This window comes from Glycine soja, chromosome 11, assembly GCF_004193775.1.
Source record: "Glycine soja cultivar W05 chromosome 11, ASM419377v2, whole genome shotgun sequence".
Classification (NCBI taxonomy): domain Eukaryota; kingdom Viridiplantae; phylum Streptophyta; class Magnoliopsida; order Fabales; family Fabaceae; genus Glycine; species Glycine soja.
Genome location: NC_041012.1, coordinates 35702805 through 35716040, shown reverse-complemented (window position 1 = coordinate 35716040; position 13236 = coordinate 35702805). Strand labels below are relative to the sequence as shown.

The following is a 13236-nucleotide window of genomic DNA, read 5'->3' as shown; positions in this document are numbered from 1 at the left end:
TTTAATGCTTATATATTATAGTGTAAAATAATTTTATATTGTTATCCAATTACACATTTTTCAATTACTGAATATAATTATTTTTAAAATCAATAAACATAAATGTGAATTGTGGTTGAATTATTCTAAGCTTTTTATACTAGTGAGCGTATGACTTTTTTTTCTCTAAAAAAACTAAGAATAAGAGGTTATTTAAGCATTTTGTTTTCCAGGTTTTCATTGGGCAATATAATTTTTTAAGAAAGTCAAAATCATGGGATGTATTTCAAAAAGAAAAAAAATATAAATACGTAAATAAAAAATAGATAAGTCATATTACATAATTTGACCGTAAAAAAGGAGATTATTATATAATAATTATTACACAATAGACTTTGAGCTTGTTTTTTTTTTCCTTGGGAAGAGAAATGGAAGAAGTAAATTTATTTAATTAAGACGATTTTTGGGGTGTCTGGATTGATCGTTAGGCTCAGTTAAACCAGTTTTCTTTTTTAATTTAGATCGATAAAACACGATTAAACCAGTTGAATGAGTTTGATCAGTGCGATTTTCAAAACAATGTTTCTAACTTCACTAACAATTGAGTTTAGGCAACACACAAGAATCTCTCATTCATTGTCCAATAGTATTCATTCACTTATCAATAACTTTTCTGTTGAAAAAGCCAAAACACACACTAATGACATGTACTGTTTGATGTTTTCTTTCTTGTTACTCCGCTGGAGGAACCTATATCATTGGTCCTTGTCGACGACATGAGCGAGCGCGTTTGATGCTTGAATTTGATTGATAACTAATAAGAAGGAATCTTTCCACGTACCACACGATTAACAGATTTTTTTTCCGTCCATGGATCCTCCAATTCATGCCCAAAGCACTGTTTATAGCTTTAAGTAGATTGGGGCTTTGTGGTTGTTGTGTTCACTAAATCTTTATTTAAATGCCTAGATATTATGAACTGCAAGAAAGGAAAAACAATTTTTACATTATTTAGATAAATAAATTACAACAAATTCACAATTCAGGTGTAAATAAATATGCTATCCAGCATTATTCAAGAATTGATCCATGGTTTTTTTATAGCATATTAATTAATAACAAAAAAAAAAAGAACATCATCGTCGCTCGGTAACTAATTATTAATTATTATAATACATTAACATATTAACAACATATTGATTGTTTATCTTTTACCTTCGACTATATTTTGGCATTGATATTTTTCTTGTGAATAAAGAAAGAGTCACGTTGTCTTCGTAATAGTTGTTAGCAATTCGGGTCACGTCGTAATATTTGAATAGAAACTATATTTAAAAATTTATTTGACGTAAGGTTATGTAATATTAAAAGAAGAATGTGTAGCACTTCCTAATTGAGTACGTAGCTTAAACAAGGGTTATAGAAGTCTGTAAGCATCATATAAATGATTGCGTAGAAATTGTTAAAGCTGCATAACATTTGTTTAAACACAAAGTTGTACATATAAAAAGCCATGTAGCAATTCATTTTTCAAACGTGGTACAAATATAAGCTGCCCAGTAGTATATTATAGAAAGACCATGTTTAATTAAATATTTTACACAGCGTTTACATTTTAAACGTTATTATGTGGCATTAATTCTACGTATTACGCCATCAACCCACATGACAATTGTGCATTAAATCTTAAAATATTAATAAGATATGCAGATATATTTATGAATGGATTTTCAATGAACGACTATCTTGATAAAAAAAATGAAGGACTTCGATAACGACACCACACAACAGTAGTATCATTATGAAATCTGTAAGAAATGTAATGTAATTATTTGACACAACGTAATTTTAACCAATGTGGCATTTTACAGGTTTAAAATCTAACGTTCCTTAGTTTTTTATGTTTTCGAGTCTAATAATAAAATAGCATGTACTTTAAACTAATGAAAATTCATTGCTTATAAAAAGAAAGTACTTTAAACTAAGAAACAAACTAGTAAGAGGCGTGAGCTTAAGCACAAGTTTGTTTGAGTTAAGTAAGCACTGGTATTACAAATCCGCAAAGTTCCATAGCCTTTTTTGTTTTTGAATTAATTGATATTTGAAAATTATTAAATTCAAATTTATGCTTATTTAAAATAAGATATTTTGTGTTTTCATTTCCAATTTTTGTATTGATCTTTATCAATTCCATTTTAGTAGGCTTTATTTTATTCCATAATTAGTTAATTATTATTTATAGAATAAATCCTTATTTTAAAGTATATATCTACACACGATTGCAAAAGATTTTGGACGTGCCTCCCTCTCTACATCCTCTGTTCTAATAAAAAAAAATCTTACGTTTCTTTTGCGCTGACAATATATCCTGAAAAACTTATGCACCACAAATAAATTATTAACAACAGTATGAAATTACACGCCTCAAAGTTCAAACTGTTTCGTTTATGAATAATTGAGTTAATGGTATTCAACATTTAAGAATTAAACCTTTACCCTTTATAAGGTACTCGTTCAAAAATAATAATTCAAGCAAAAGTCACACAGTAAAGAAAAGAAATATCGTTGCATGATGTCATAATTTACTATCACTATTATAACGAGGGGAAAAGACACTCGGTGCTTTTTAAAATTTTTTGAAAAATAAAATAATATTGAATTGTTTTTAAGATGTGAGGGGAGTATGTGTTGATTGAAAAGAGTAGTTATAGGAATAAAAAAGAAATTTGGTGATTTTAGGAATAAAATGGAAAAATAAATATATAACCAAAATATCATACTCCATTTATAATAGTATAGATATTTTATAGCCAATATTTAAAAGAAAACAAATTATACAGTCATTTCATGATGTCATACATATAAAGGGTTAATTTGTTTGAAATTTTATATCATTTAAAATAAATAAAATTCGTTTATTAAATAATTTACACAAACACATAAAAAAAAACAAAATATAAATAATTTTGGAAAAGAATATAGCAAATACTACTAATACTATTAATTAACATGAAATAACATCAATAGTGTCTTGTCTATGAAAGAAAATAAAATGTATAAAATATCTCGAGTACAGAAAGAGGCCATAATACAATTATCAAGCATGAAATGGCATGAATGCCCTCACTCAGGCATGAAATAGTTTATAGAGCGGGACCCACAAATAATCTCCCGCGGCGGTGCTGAACCAGAGGCCCCGACGATGGCGACCTCAACGTTTCCCAGCCTCACCAGTTACCCTTAAAAAATCTCCACTATCTCTTTTACTAACCACACCCCACACCTGATATCTTCACAACATCACCACCGTCAAAACCCAATCCAACGGCTATAAACCCCAGACGCGGGCCCCGCTTCACGTGAAACACCCGCGCGCGGGGCCAAATAAAACGATGAAGAATCAACGGTTGAGATCAATCGTTGCCTCCCTCTATAAAACTCCGTCGCCATTCTCCACCACCCTCAGCGAGTATTCTTTTCTATTAAGTAGGGTTTCATAATTTTTCATTTCACTGTGAGCAAACAAGATCTTCAGATCCATGACAACAACGACAATGCTTCTGCGAAGCTCGTCCACGCCGATTCTCAATTCTCGCATCCCTCACCCGAAGGATTCGCCTCACGAACCCGAAATCCTTCACCGGAGCCCGCGCACGCGCTCGCTCACGCTCTCCGCGTCGTCGAGTTCGCTCTCGCCGGTCGAAGCTTCGCCGAGCAGAATGACGCGGGCGCTGTCGGAGACGGATCTCTCCGCGCGCTCCAAAACGTCTTCGTTCGGCTCCGCTCTGTTTTCCTTCACCGAGTCGGACGAAGGAGACGGAGTTGGCGGCGGCGGCGGCGGCGGTGATGGATGGGACAACGGTGACGGCGGAGGGTCGGGGTTTTGGGATTCGAATAATGGGAATGATAGCACGGACTTGTATTACCGGACGATGATTGAAGCGAATCCAGGGAACCCTCTGTTTCTTGGCAACTACGCGAGGTACTTGAAAGAGGTACGTGAATTGAAGCTATTTAGTTATTACTTTTAGATTAAAGCGTGTAGATGGATGAGGTGATAGAGTTGTTTATTTGATGGCAGGTTCGAGGGGACTATGTGAAAGCGGAGGAGTATTGTGGGAGAGCGATTTTGGCGAATCCGAATGATGGGAAGGTGCTATCGATGTATGCAGATTTGATATGGGAGAGCCAGAAGGATGCTTCGCGTGCTGAGACTTATTTTGATCAAGCGGTTAAAGCAGCTCCCGATGACTGGTAACTAACATCAAACTCTTGGTTGTTTCTCTTTATGGTTGAGATTATTCATATGTTTATGGCATGTTTGGGACATCAAATTTATACTGACATGTCACCGTATATTGTTATATATTGAAAGATTGTCGATTCTTTTAACTGCTTTAAAAGTCATATTCAAAGTAAAAAAAATGTTTTATAGTGTATAATTAAATTGAAGAAAAGTTATTTGGAATAAAATGATTACATGAATTGAATACTACAAATCATCGTGTATTATTTGTGTTGACACAATTTTCATGCCAAAATTCATTTCTGTTTGAAATGGGCTCTTGAATAAAGGTTGAAAAAACGCTGGTATAGAAAAGCAACAAATTTTTGGTTTTGGTTCAAAAATTGGTGTGGGATGACCCTTATAGGGTGTTTGAATAACATACAAAAATCAATTTTATTCCACAAAATAACGGTGATATCATAAAAATTATAAAGTTAGAAGTAACAATTTCGTACTTTTCCTTCATCATAAAAAAATAATTGACTATTTTTCGTTATGGAGCTAACCCTAACACACTTTAGTAACTCTGTTAGTCAACCCATTAGGTGTAGCTTAGTGATAAGAAGTTTGAATAGTTTACATCAGGTTTAAAGTTTAAATTTCATTTCCACGGTTGTACATCAGAAAAAGATTCTGTTAGTCATAAAATTCTTATATGGTAGTCGTTGTTTAACTCATTCTGTGAATTAATGAAACGCCTGCTTGGTTTTGTAGTTATGTTCTGGCATCCTACGCTCATTTTCTTTGGGACGCGGAGGGAGAGGAAGATGTTGAAGTGCAAGAAGATTCATCTGAAATATCTCCTAGTTTCTTACATGGAGCTGCTCCACTACCACCGCCTTTAGCTGCTGCTTCTTCTTAAGCTGCTTCCACTGGTGTCTGGCTTCCATATATAACTTTCTAACTTTTGTTTATACTACCTTAACCTTGTAATATTTTTGGCCGATGAGGACAGTTGTAATGGTTTTTGTCCACTGTGTCATCACACTTGTAGATTCATGTAGCGATACAAGAGAATAAAAGATGGCGGGGACATTCTCCTTTCCTTTTTGCATTTTGTTTGATTTGCCGAATCTTCCTCTACAGGCATGCTTGTATTATGTCCAAGAAAAACGCTTGAACAGGTTTTGGAGTTATATTATTCACCCGTGCAAGAAGGTGGCAGATTTTGAATTTTGATATTTAGGCAGCTGACATTAGGGGTCGTCGATTCAACCAAATTGAAAGAGAAATTTTGATTGGTTGGGTAATTTAGTTTGGATTTTAAAATTGCAATTGATTTGGGTATTTGGGTTTTGGATGGGAATGGGTCTAAGGATAAGGTTACTAAAAATTCAAGCTTTAGGTTCATTATAATTTTTTTTTTGCTGTTTGTTTTTTATAGAAAGTTTGTTTTAGGCTCCTCTCACCCGTGTGCCCGCAGGCCCTTTGCATTGGATTTGGACATATAAAATTTGATTCACAACCATTCAACTTTATACTATTTTGGATAATTTATTATTTTTATATTATATAATTTTATAATTTTGACTTTTGAGGCTATCAGTTTATTTTACTATTATTTTCTATTTATTTCTTATTTTTCATTTTATTTTATCATGTTTCTTTTATTATTTTATTAATATATATCCCCAAGTATGATCTAATTAATTCTGTTTGTGTTGTTAAAAAAATTGAAAATTCGAATAAACTGAAATTGATTAATATTGATAGGTTAAAATCACGTCAAAATATCATTTAAAGTGATTTTAAGTATTTTTTTCACATGCAATAAAAAAAGTAATTTTTCATATGTTTGAATTTGCGTTAAGGAATTGACCCTAGGTTCAAAATTCATTGAGTCAAAGTAACTTTAGGTAGCTTAAAAATTTATATTAGCATTAAATTTTATTATTAACTTGTTTTTATAACAAAAATATACAAATATAAATTATTAATGACTTAAAATTCAATTTTAATCAAAATCAATTTAATTTAAAATAAATTTTGTTAATATTCATCCAAATTCACACTTTGAATATCTCGTAAAAAATCAATCTAAATCTGTGCCCATCCCCAACTGGCATAGCATATGGACACAACAAAATCCTCAGGTGTATTAGGTGGAGTCTTATGTTTGCCAATAATGCTTTTAATGGAGCATGCGTTCGTTTGTGTTTTTGTTTTGTGAAACTGGTGCGACAGATTCAATTCAACCCTTGCCAAGTTTCCATTAAGCCTTTAGAAGGTTTTGAGATGGTTCATAAATCTTACCAATGAGGGACATATTCTCCTTTCCTTTTTCTGTTTTATTGATTTGTCAAATCGTTCTCTTCTGGCATGTTTCTATTATGTCCAACAAAAACGCTGCTTGCACAGTTTTGGAGTTATATTATCCACACGTGCAGATAGGTGGCATCGCAGATTTCCATTTTTAGACAGCTGGCATAACGTAACAAAGGGACAAATAAAAATCCGCAGGTGTATTTGGTGGAATTTTATATTTGTAAATGGAGCATTTGGTTCTCGTGTTTTGTTTTGTGGAAATGTTGTGATAGATCCAAGCTTTGCCATTCAGTTTTTAAAATATAGATGGTTTTGAGATGTTCATTATTGATAAATCTTGACAGGCAGGGAGCAAGACAGTTGCAAATTTTCGAATTTTTTGAATATGATTGGTGTTGGAGATTTCATATTCTGTAGTGACATAGTAAAAATGGTGTATATAAGTAGAGTTAACTCTTATCTTCCTAGTTAGTTTATGGGTTGAGATACGTCTAAGCTCAAATACTAATATCATAAGTCTATCTTGTTGATTGTTGTTTGGTTTATCGTGCTACTTGTTATCATGCAGTAGTTGAACTTCCCGTAAATATTCACATTTGAGATGTTCAATATTCGAGATGAGTGATATTTGTTGGGAATATTTGCTAATAATTTGTCCAAAATAACATGTGACTGTGGACAATTGTCTCAAGAGTTAATTTTTAAGATTGAATTAAACTCCAAATCCAAATTGAATGAAACTTTGCATTTGTTGCAAGAAAATATTGTTTCTATTAAAGCAGATCTTAACTTCCATTCAATTTACGGATTCTTACAGTACATTTCTAACCTACATACAAGTTTCCTTATAACCTCCATGTTTCCCATGTTCTGGCATGCTAAGATATGACACTCACGACATTAGAGAACAAATAAAGAAACAAAACAACCAAGTCGGGGCAAGGTTACTACCAAGGCTTTCTTGCCTCACGATTGACAATGAATGCTACTGCCTTTTTGCTCATTTTATTGCAACAGAAGTAGGCCTTCATAAGATCCAGAACCAGCCAAGAACTGAACCACCAACTAAGCCAAACCCAAGGAACCCTGTCATGACAATAGCAGATAACTCAGATTCTGACAAAGGCACTGACTTGGGTGCTAGAATCATAAGGACACTAGTAAGGTAACCATTGCTAAATCCTAGCAGAAAAGTCAGAACCACCATAGGTACTTCAGTTTTCAGCCACTTCGGTCCATGAAGACACACTACAAAGAGTGGATAGAATAGTAGCCTAGCTGTGGCTACCCATATTGCCCTTGTCATAGATTGCATAACATAGAAGGCAGTTAAAGACTTTCCAATGAGATCAGCCAAGTTATAAACTGTTATCAGTAAAATAGGATACCAATCCCTTAGAAGCTTGGATTCAAGATCTTCAGCAATAAATCCTGGGAAAATAGACAGAGTCACTATGTAGATTATGAAAATTCCAAAAGCTGCCCCCTTGATTTTTCCTGCCACTGCCCAAAATTTTGTCCCTGTGCACAAGGTGCTCTCCTGATGAAGCCTCTGATGATACTGCTGCATCACCGGTAACTTGTGCTGCAAGTTGCTAAAGATAACACAACATAGGAGGAAAATGGTGGCAACCATGAAGTACAAGTGAGCGCTTATTTTGAGGCCCTTTGGGGTTTGTGGGAGTGATGCCTTGGTTATTATCCTCAAGATCGAAATTATAATACCTGTCACCCAGAAAAAAAAAGACTAATTATTTGTATAAGAACAAACTTTGACTACATCAGGATATCAAAGTTACAGCAGAATTTACTCTATATAGATTATGATATTTAATTTTACTGCAGAAAAGGGTTTTAGCTGTTTCATTTGAAAACTAGAGGCTGACAGTACAACTTATTTAAGCAAGAAAAACAGCAAGGTCAGTCACAGTTTCAAAACTATTTAATATTTAAGAGACAGTTGGTGTGAGTAATAGCATGGTTCTATTACTAGATGGATAGGATTACTTTATAGATTATAGATGAAAGAATATGCTAAATCCACAAGAAATATCTTGTCACATGGATACAGTGCCCTATTAGTTAAAAACTTAGAAAACGAGACCCAGGAATCTACATTAGTTTATTTTCTCCCCAACCTTTAAAAGCATGTATATCCTCAAAAGAATATAAGTACACATCATGGTATTGTTTAGAGGAGCTTTACTTCTAATAAGCTGTTGCTTATGTTCCTGAGAATTTTTGTCAAACATAGCAAAACATAACCTGCCAAAGGGGAAATTAAAGAAAGTGAATTGAACTTGGAGGGCACAGAATGAATTGCCTTGGTACCTGAAGAAGCAGTTCCAGCAAAAACTGCTTGCATATACTGTTTTGGGAGCTTTCCAGCTGATCCTATCAAGCTTCCACCCACCAAGCCATCAGCTAAACCACATATCACCACTGCTGCAACCGTCAAGCCGTAGGCGCCGCTCGGTCTCTCATTGAGCTTGGTGCTGCTCGAGGTCCAGTCTATGACTGGGGCTACCATAAGAGACATAACAAACATGGAGAACCCCAAGTTCATTCTCAGCCTCAATGTTGTTTTGCTCCAACCTCCCCAACTGATCATCCCAAGAAGCACCATCACAGATGAAATCATATAGGCCACAGAGAACACCTTTTCTATGTGTTTGGTGGGATAGAGGTAGGCAAAGTAATCCACTGCAGTGATCAAGGCATTCCAAGGGAGCAAGTTGCCAGCACCAAGCAAGAAATGAATTATGTAAGCGACTCGGTATGTGTCTGGTCTCTCACTTGGATCACTAGACACCAACTTAACAGCTTCCATCTTTTGCTTTTCTTTCTCAACTTGTGGACATTCGTGGTTGATACTAATAACTCAAGTGCTGAACTATGATGTTTGAATAGAGTGAGAGAGAGGGTGAGGATTATAAGAGGAAGTGGCGGTTGATACAGGTAGTGAGGTAGTTCTTCTACTTATGCTAGGAGCTAGTTTGGGACTAGTTGACAGCTTTGCTAGGCTTCATACGTATATATACACTGACACGCACACGAGCACACACAGACGCACGCATTTGATTGATGGAGTTGGACATGGAATTGATATGCTTAATGTATGAATAAGAAAATTTGTGCTCTGTGGGGACAGCAACGAATGGGTGATATTAGATATACCTTTTGGTCATACGGTCACACATGGGTAAGATGTCTAGTACTAGACCCTCAATTAACATAAAAATTGGATGCTTGATATTCATGATAATGATCCTTTTACTATAAGCCTTTTCTTGCCTGCACCAGAGTTATCCACAAGTTGCAAAGCAAAAAGATGTTGAGAACAAGTTAAAAAAAGGTAATAAATCAACAACAATAATATGCCACCAACCAACGGCTGTGTTCACTCTTTAGTGAGAGTAGTCAATAGAGTCATATGGAGAGAAGCAGAGACAACCAAGGGTGACATTTCACAAAAGAAAAAGGGTCCCGTGAAGCGTGTCTCTCGGTTAATTGCAAGCTTACCTCAGCAGAATTTGATACTGTTTCAGAGAGAATTTATACAGTTCAGGTTAATCACCCCCAGCTCGACGTATGTCACTTACACTTAGCCGCTATTCCAGGCTTTTAGCCCTTTTTTTAACATGGTGGTAGCTTGCTGAGGTCCATAGCACTGCCTCAAGACAACATTGCAAAAGAAAGTTTAACACGAAGTGCTATGTTGCCTAAATCACCAAATAGTAACAGACATCGATTTCTTTTCTTTGTATGAGTGATAGATTGTGGAGCTTTTTATTTCATCTAGTCAGTGGAGGAGACAAACGAGTACTCAAAGGCAGTGATTGCTAAGAGACTTAAACCTAACGATGGGTATTACAAACTGGATGGACAGAATTTATCAACTATAAAAGTAGTAGCATTGTGCCCTCCATATTGCATTATTTAACATGAGTCAAGTTTAAGTATTTTTTTTGGTTCCATAGTTTTGACTTTAGTTTTTCTTCCAATATAATTTAAAAATCAAATAAAAATGAGAGAGCAATCATTACGTGGTCATATTCCTTAAAAATAATATCGCTTAGACAATGATGTGTGTTTTGCACCTGTAGCCAGAATCAGGCCCAATGGTCCATTATTCACTCAATTCAGGTCATAACTTGGTTTCATGTTAGATGCGGAAATTTCAGCCATAATTGCGTCATCAACCTAAAAATCTTGTGACTCGGTCTGCTTTCAAAATATGGGATTAGCCTAAATTAACAACTTTACACAATACTGTTGGATAGCCAATCTCCTATGCTTAAGTAACTGTTACGCTACATAAATGAGATCTCCTCCACACAAAGTACACGTTATGACCCCTATAGTATTGTACTCAATTGTGACTCTTTCTGGGGTCCAAATATGACTCTTTAACTTAAGTGTTTAAAGGTTGAAATCTTTGTGAGGGAGGAGTCTAGTTTAGTGTGAATCTATGTTTCAAATAAAATTGTTTTCGAAAGAAGACACTTGAAAGAATTTTTTTTTTTTTTAAAAAAGTAGTGTCCGAATACTCCAATTATGTATAGGGTACAACACTCCTCTCCACTGCTAGTACTACCGTAACATTGCATTGAAAGTGACTTATCAATACAGTAATGGATTATTAATAAACCAAACACAAGTTTATAGTAGTTGTAGAAAATGATGTGAAGTTAAAGGGTATGGAATATATAGAGTATACCATCTCCTTATGCTGGGGAACACATAACCCTGCGTGAGAATCACGTGATTCTAGGACGTTTCCAGACATAAATCTCTTGTCTCTTAGTATCAAATTTATTCTTTTTAATTTTTATAGTTAATAAATGAATTTTTTAGTATTTAATTACATTTTAATTCCCAAAAAGTTTTTATAGTTAAAATTTTTTAATTAACGGAGTTAAAAAATTGTACGACAGAAATCTTTTGAGGATTAAAATGTAAATTTCAGGGACTAAAAATTTCATTTATTAATCATAAAGACTAAAAGGAATAAGTATGAAAACTAAAGACTAAACGAGTAATTAAACTTTAAAATAAAATAAAAAAGTAAGGTAGAAAGCATTGGCAGGTTTACCAAAGACAGAACTTATAAATAATGGCTTATAGCTTTATCATTATTGGATTGGAACAAGGCCTAAACCAATATTTTTGAGGTGCTAACTGCCAAATTTTAGGTTGATTGGAACAAAAGTTTGTATTATTGGATTGGAAACCAAGGGTGGTTTGGTTTGGGTGAGAAAACGACAAAAGTAGTCATTCATGGTTTTTCTATCAATTTATTACTAAATATGGTTGAAAAGGAGAATGGGGCATAAGAAACTAATAAAAAAATAAGTGATATTATCAAATGGGATTTGATTATCTTTGGAGGACAAAGCTTTTGTCCCTTTGTCTTATGCGATTAACCATTTAAAACAGTCAAGTTGAAATGAGCTTTACCATGAAGATTTTAAGTGGCCTGATTATGGGATGTCCCATGTGAGTTTGTGATTGACGTTGTTAACATCTAGTAATAATGGTTGTTTGCTTCTAAGCCTTTTCCAGAAGTATAGGAAAATGTCACCAAATTTGCACAAAAGTAAATAGTCTTATTAGTAAACTTTGAAGGTAGATAGATACGCACAATCTAAGGATAAGCATGTTAGTGATTATTTTTAAGAACCATTTGCACCGAGGAATGAGTGTAGAAGGGAAAGTAGCTCTGAGCTATGTTGTGAAAAGGAAGTTCCCTTGTCCTTTTAAATCCCAATTATTCTTATCTCATAGTATCACATACATCTGCCAAGACTTCATTGGCCAGTGAATTAGAATATTCTGTAGTACAAACATGTTCGGAGCAAAGTCATTAAAGAGAGTAACCAACCACTTCTTACGAATCAATTGAATTTGTGGTTTAACTTTGTGGATACCCACTAGTTTTTATCTGAAAAAAGGGTGTCATTTTGTCTGGCTGCCAAAATTAATGTTCATTTCTTCAGTATCAAATTCGTGTTTTTCATCATACCATACCCGCCAATGCTTGACACATCTTGCAAAATGCGAATTTCTATTCGAGTATAGAGGAGTTTTGGGCTACCAAATTTAGCACCTTCTTCCTTAGTCAAAGTAATTGCTAAAGCTTCCACCAACTAAGTGAAGTGTTTGTGTCAACGCGGAATGTATCAGTATCATCTATACACAGAATATTTGTTGGTTTCTTTGGTTACTCATTCTAGTCTTTATACAGACCCGGTATGTTCCCTACGCATTTTGGGTGGATGAAACTTGACATGTACAAGAGCATTCTCTTCTAGTTCGATTTTGTTCTATTGAAACAAACAAGCCGTGAATCATGTGCGGTAAGTTAAGAATTTGATACGTTAATATTGCTATTATTTTGGAGTGAACAAAACTTACTATGCACGATTTCATCACTGTTAGGTAGTTTAAATTCTGTCTGCCATTTCAAAAGTGATAAAATTATTCACAATTACTTAGAGCTGTCAAAATGAGTTCCGATTGGTGGGGTGAGCCCGGCCCACTGCGGGCTACTAGAAGTGGGCCAGACTCAATTTTTTTTAAAAAAATTGATATCGACAATTTTTCAGCCCGGCCCATTTAATCCGTGGGTTAGGTGGATTCAACCCGTGGGTTGGTGGACCAGCCCGTCAACCCACTAAATTTAAATAATATATTATTTTATT

The 13236-nt window shown here is 34.5% G+C and overlaps 2 protein-coding genes across 2 annotated transcripts; one reads left to right on the top strand and one right to left on the bottom strand.

Annotated features, from left to right (window-relative positions):
- The first annotated feature begins 3430 nt into the window (after positions 1-3430).
- LOC114377552 lies at positions 3431-5440 on the top strand. The gene is made up of 3 exons (XM_028336112.1): positions 3431-3974; positions 4061-4233; positions 4982-5440. Exons 1-3 carry the CDS (start codon positions 3519-3521, stop codon positions 5127-5129), a joined length of 777 nt encoding a protein of 258 aa, XP_028191913.1. The 5' UTR covers positions 3431-3518; the 3' UTR covers positions 5130-5440.
- Positions 5441-7279: 1839 nt separating this feature from the next.
- On the bottom strand, positions 7280-10407 carry LOC114374280 (equilibrative nucleotide transporter 8-like). The gene is made up of 2 exons (XM_028331905.1): positions 8864-10407; positions 7280-8257 (listed from the first exon to the last, which is right to left on the bottom strand). The coding sequence occupies exons 1-2, from the start codon at positions 9360-9362 to the stop codon at positions 7560-7562; spliced, it is 1197 nt and encodes a 398-aa protein (XP_028187706.1). The 5' UTR covers positions 9363-10407; the 3' UTR covers positions 7280-7559.
- Between the last annotated feature and the right edge of the window lie 2829 nt (positions 10408-13236).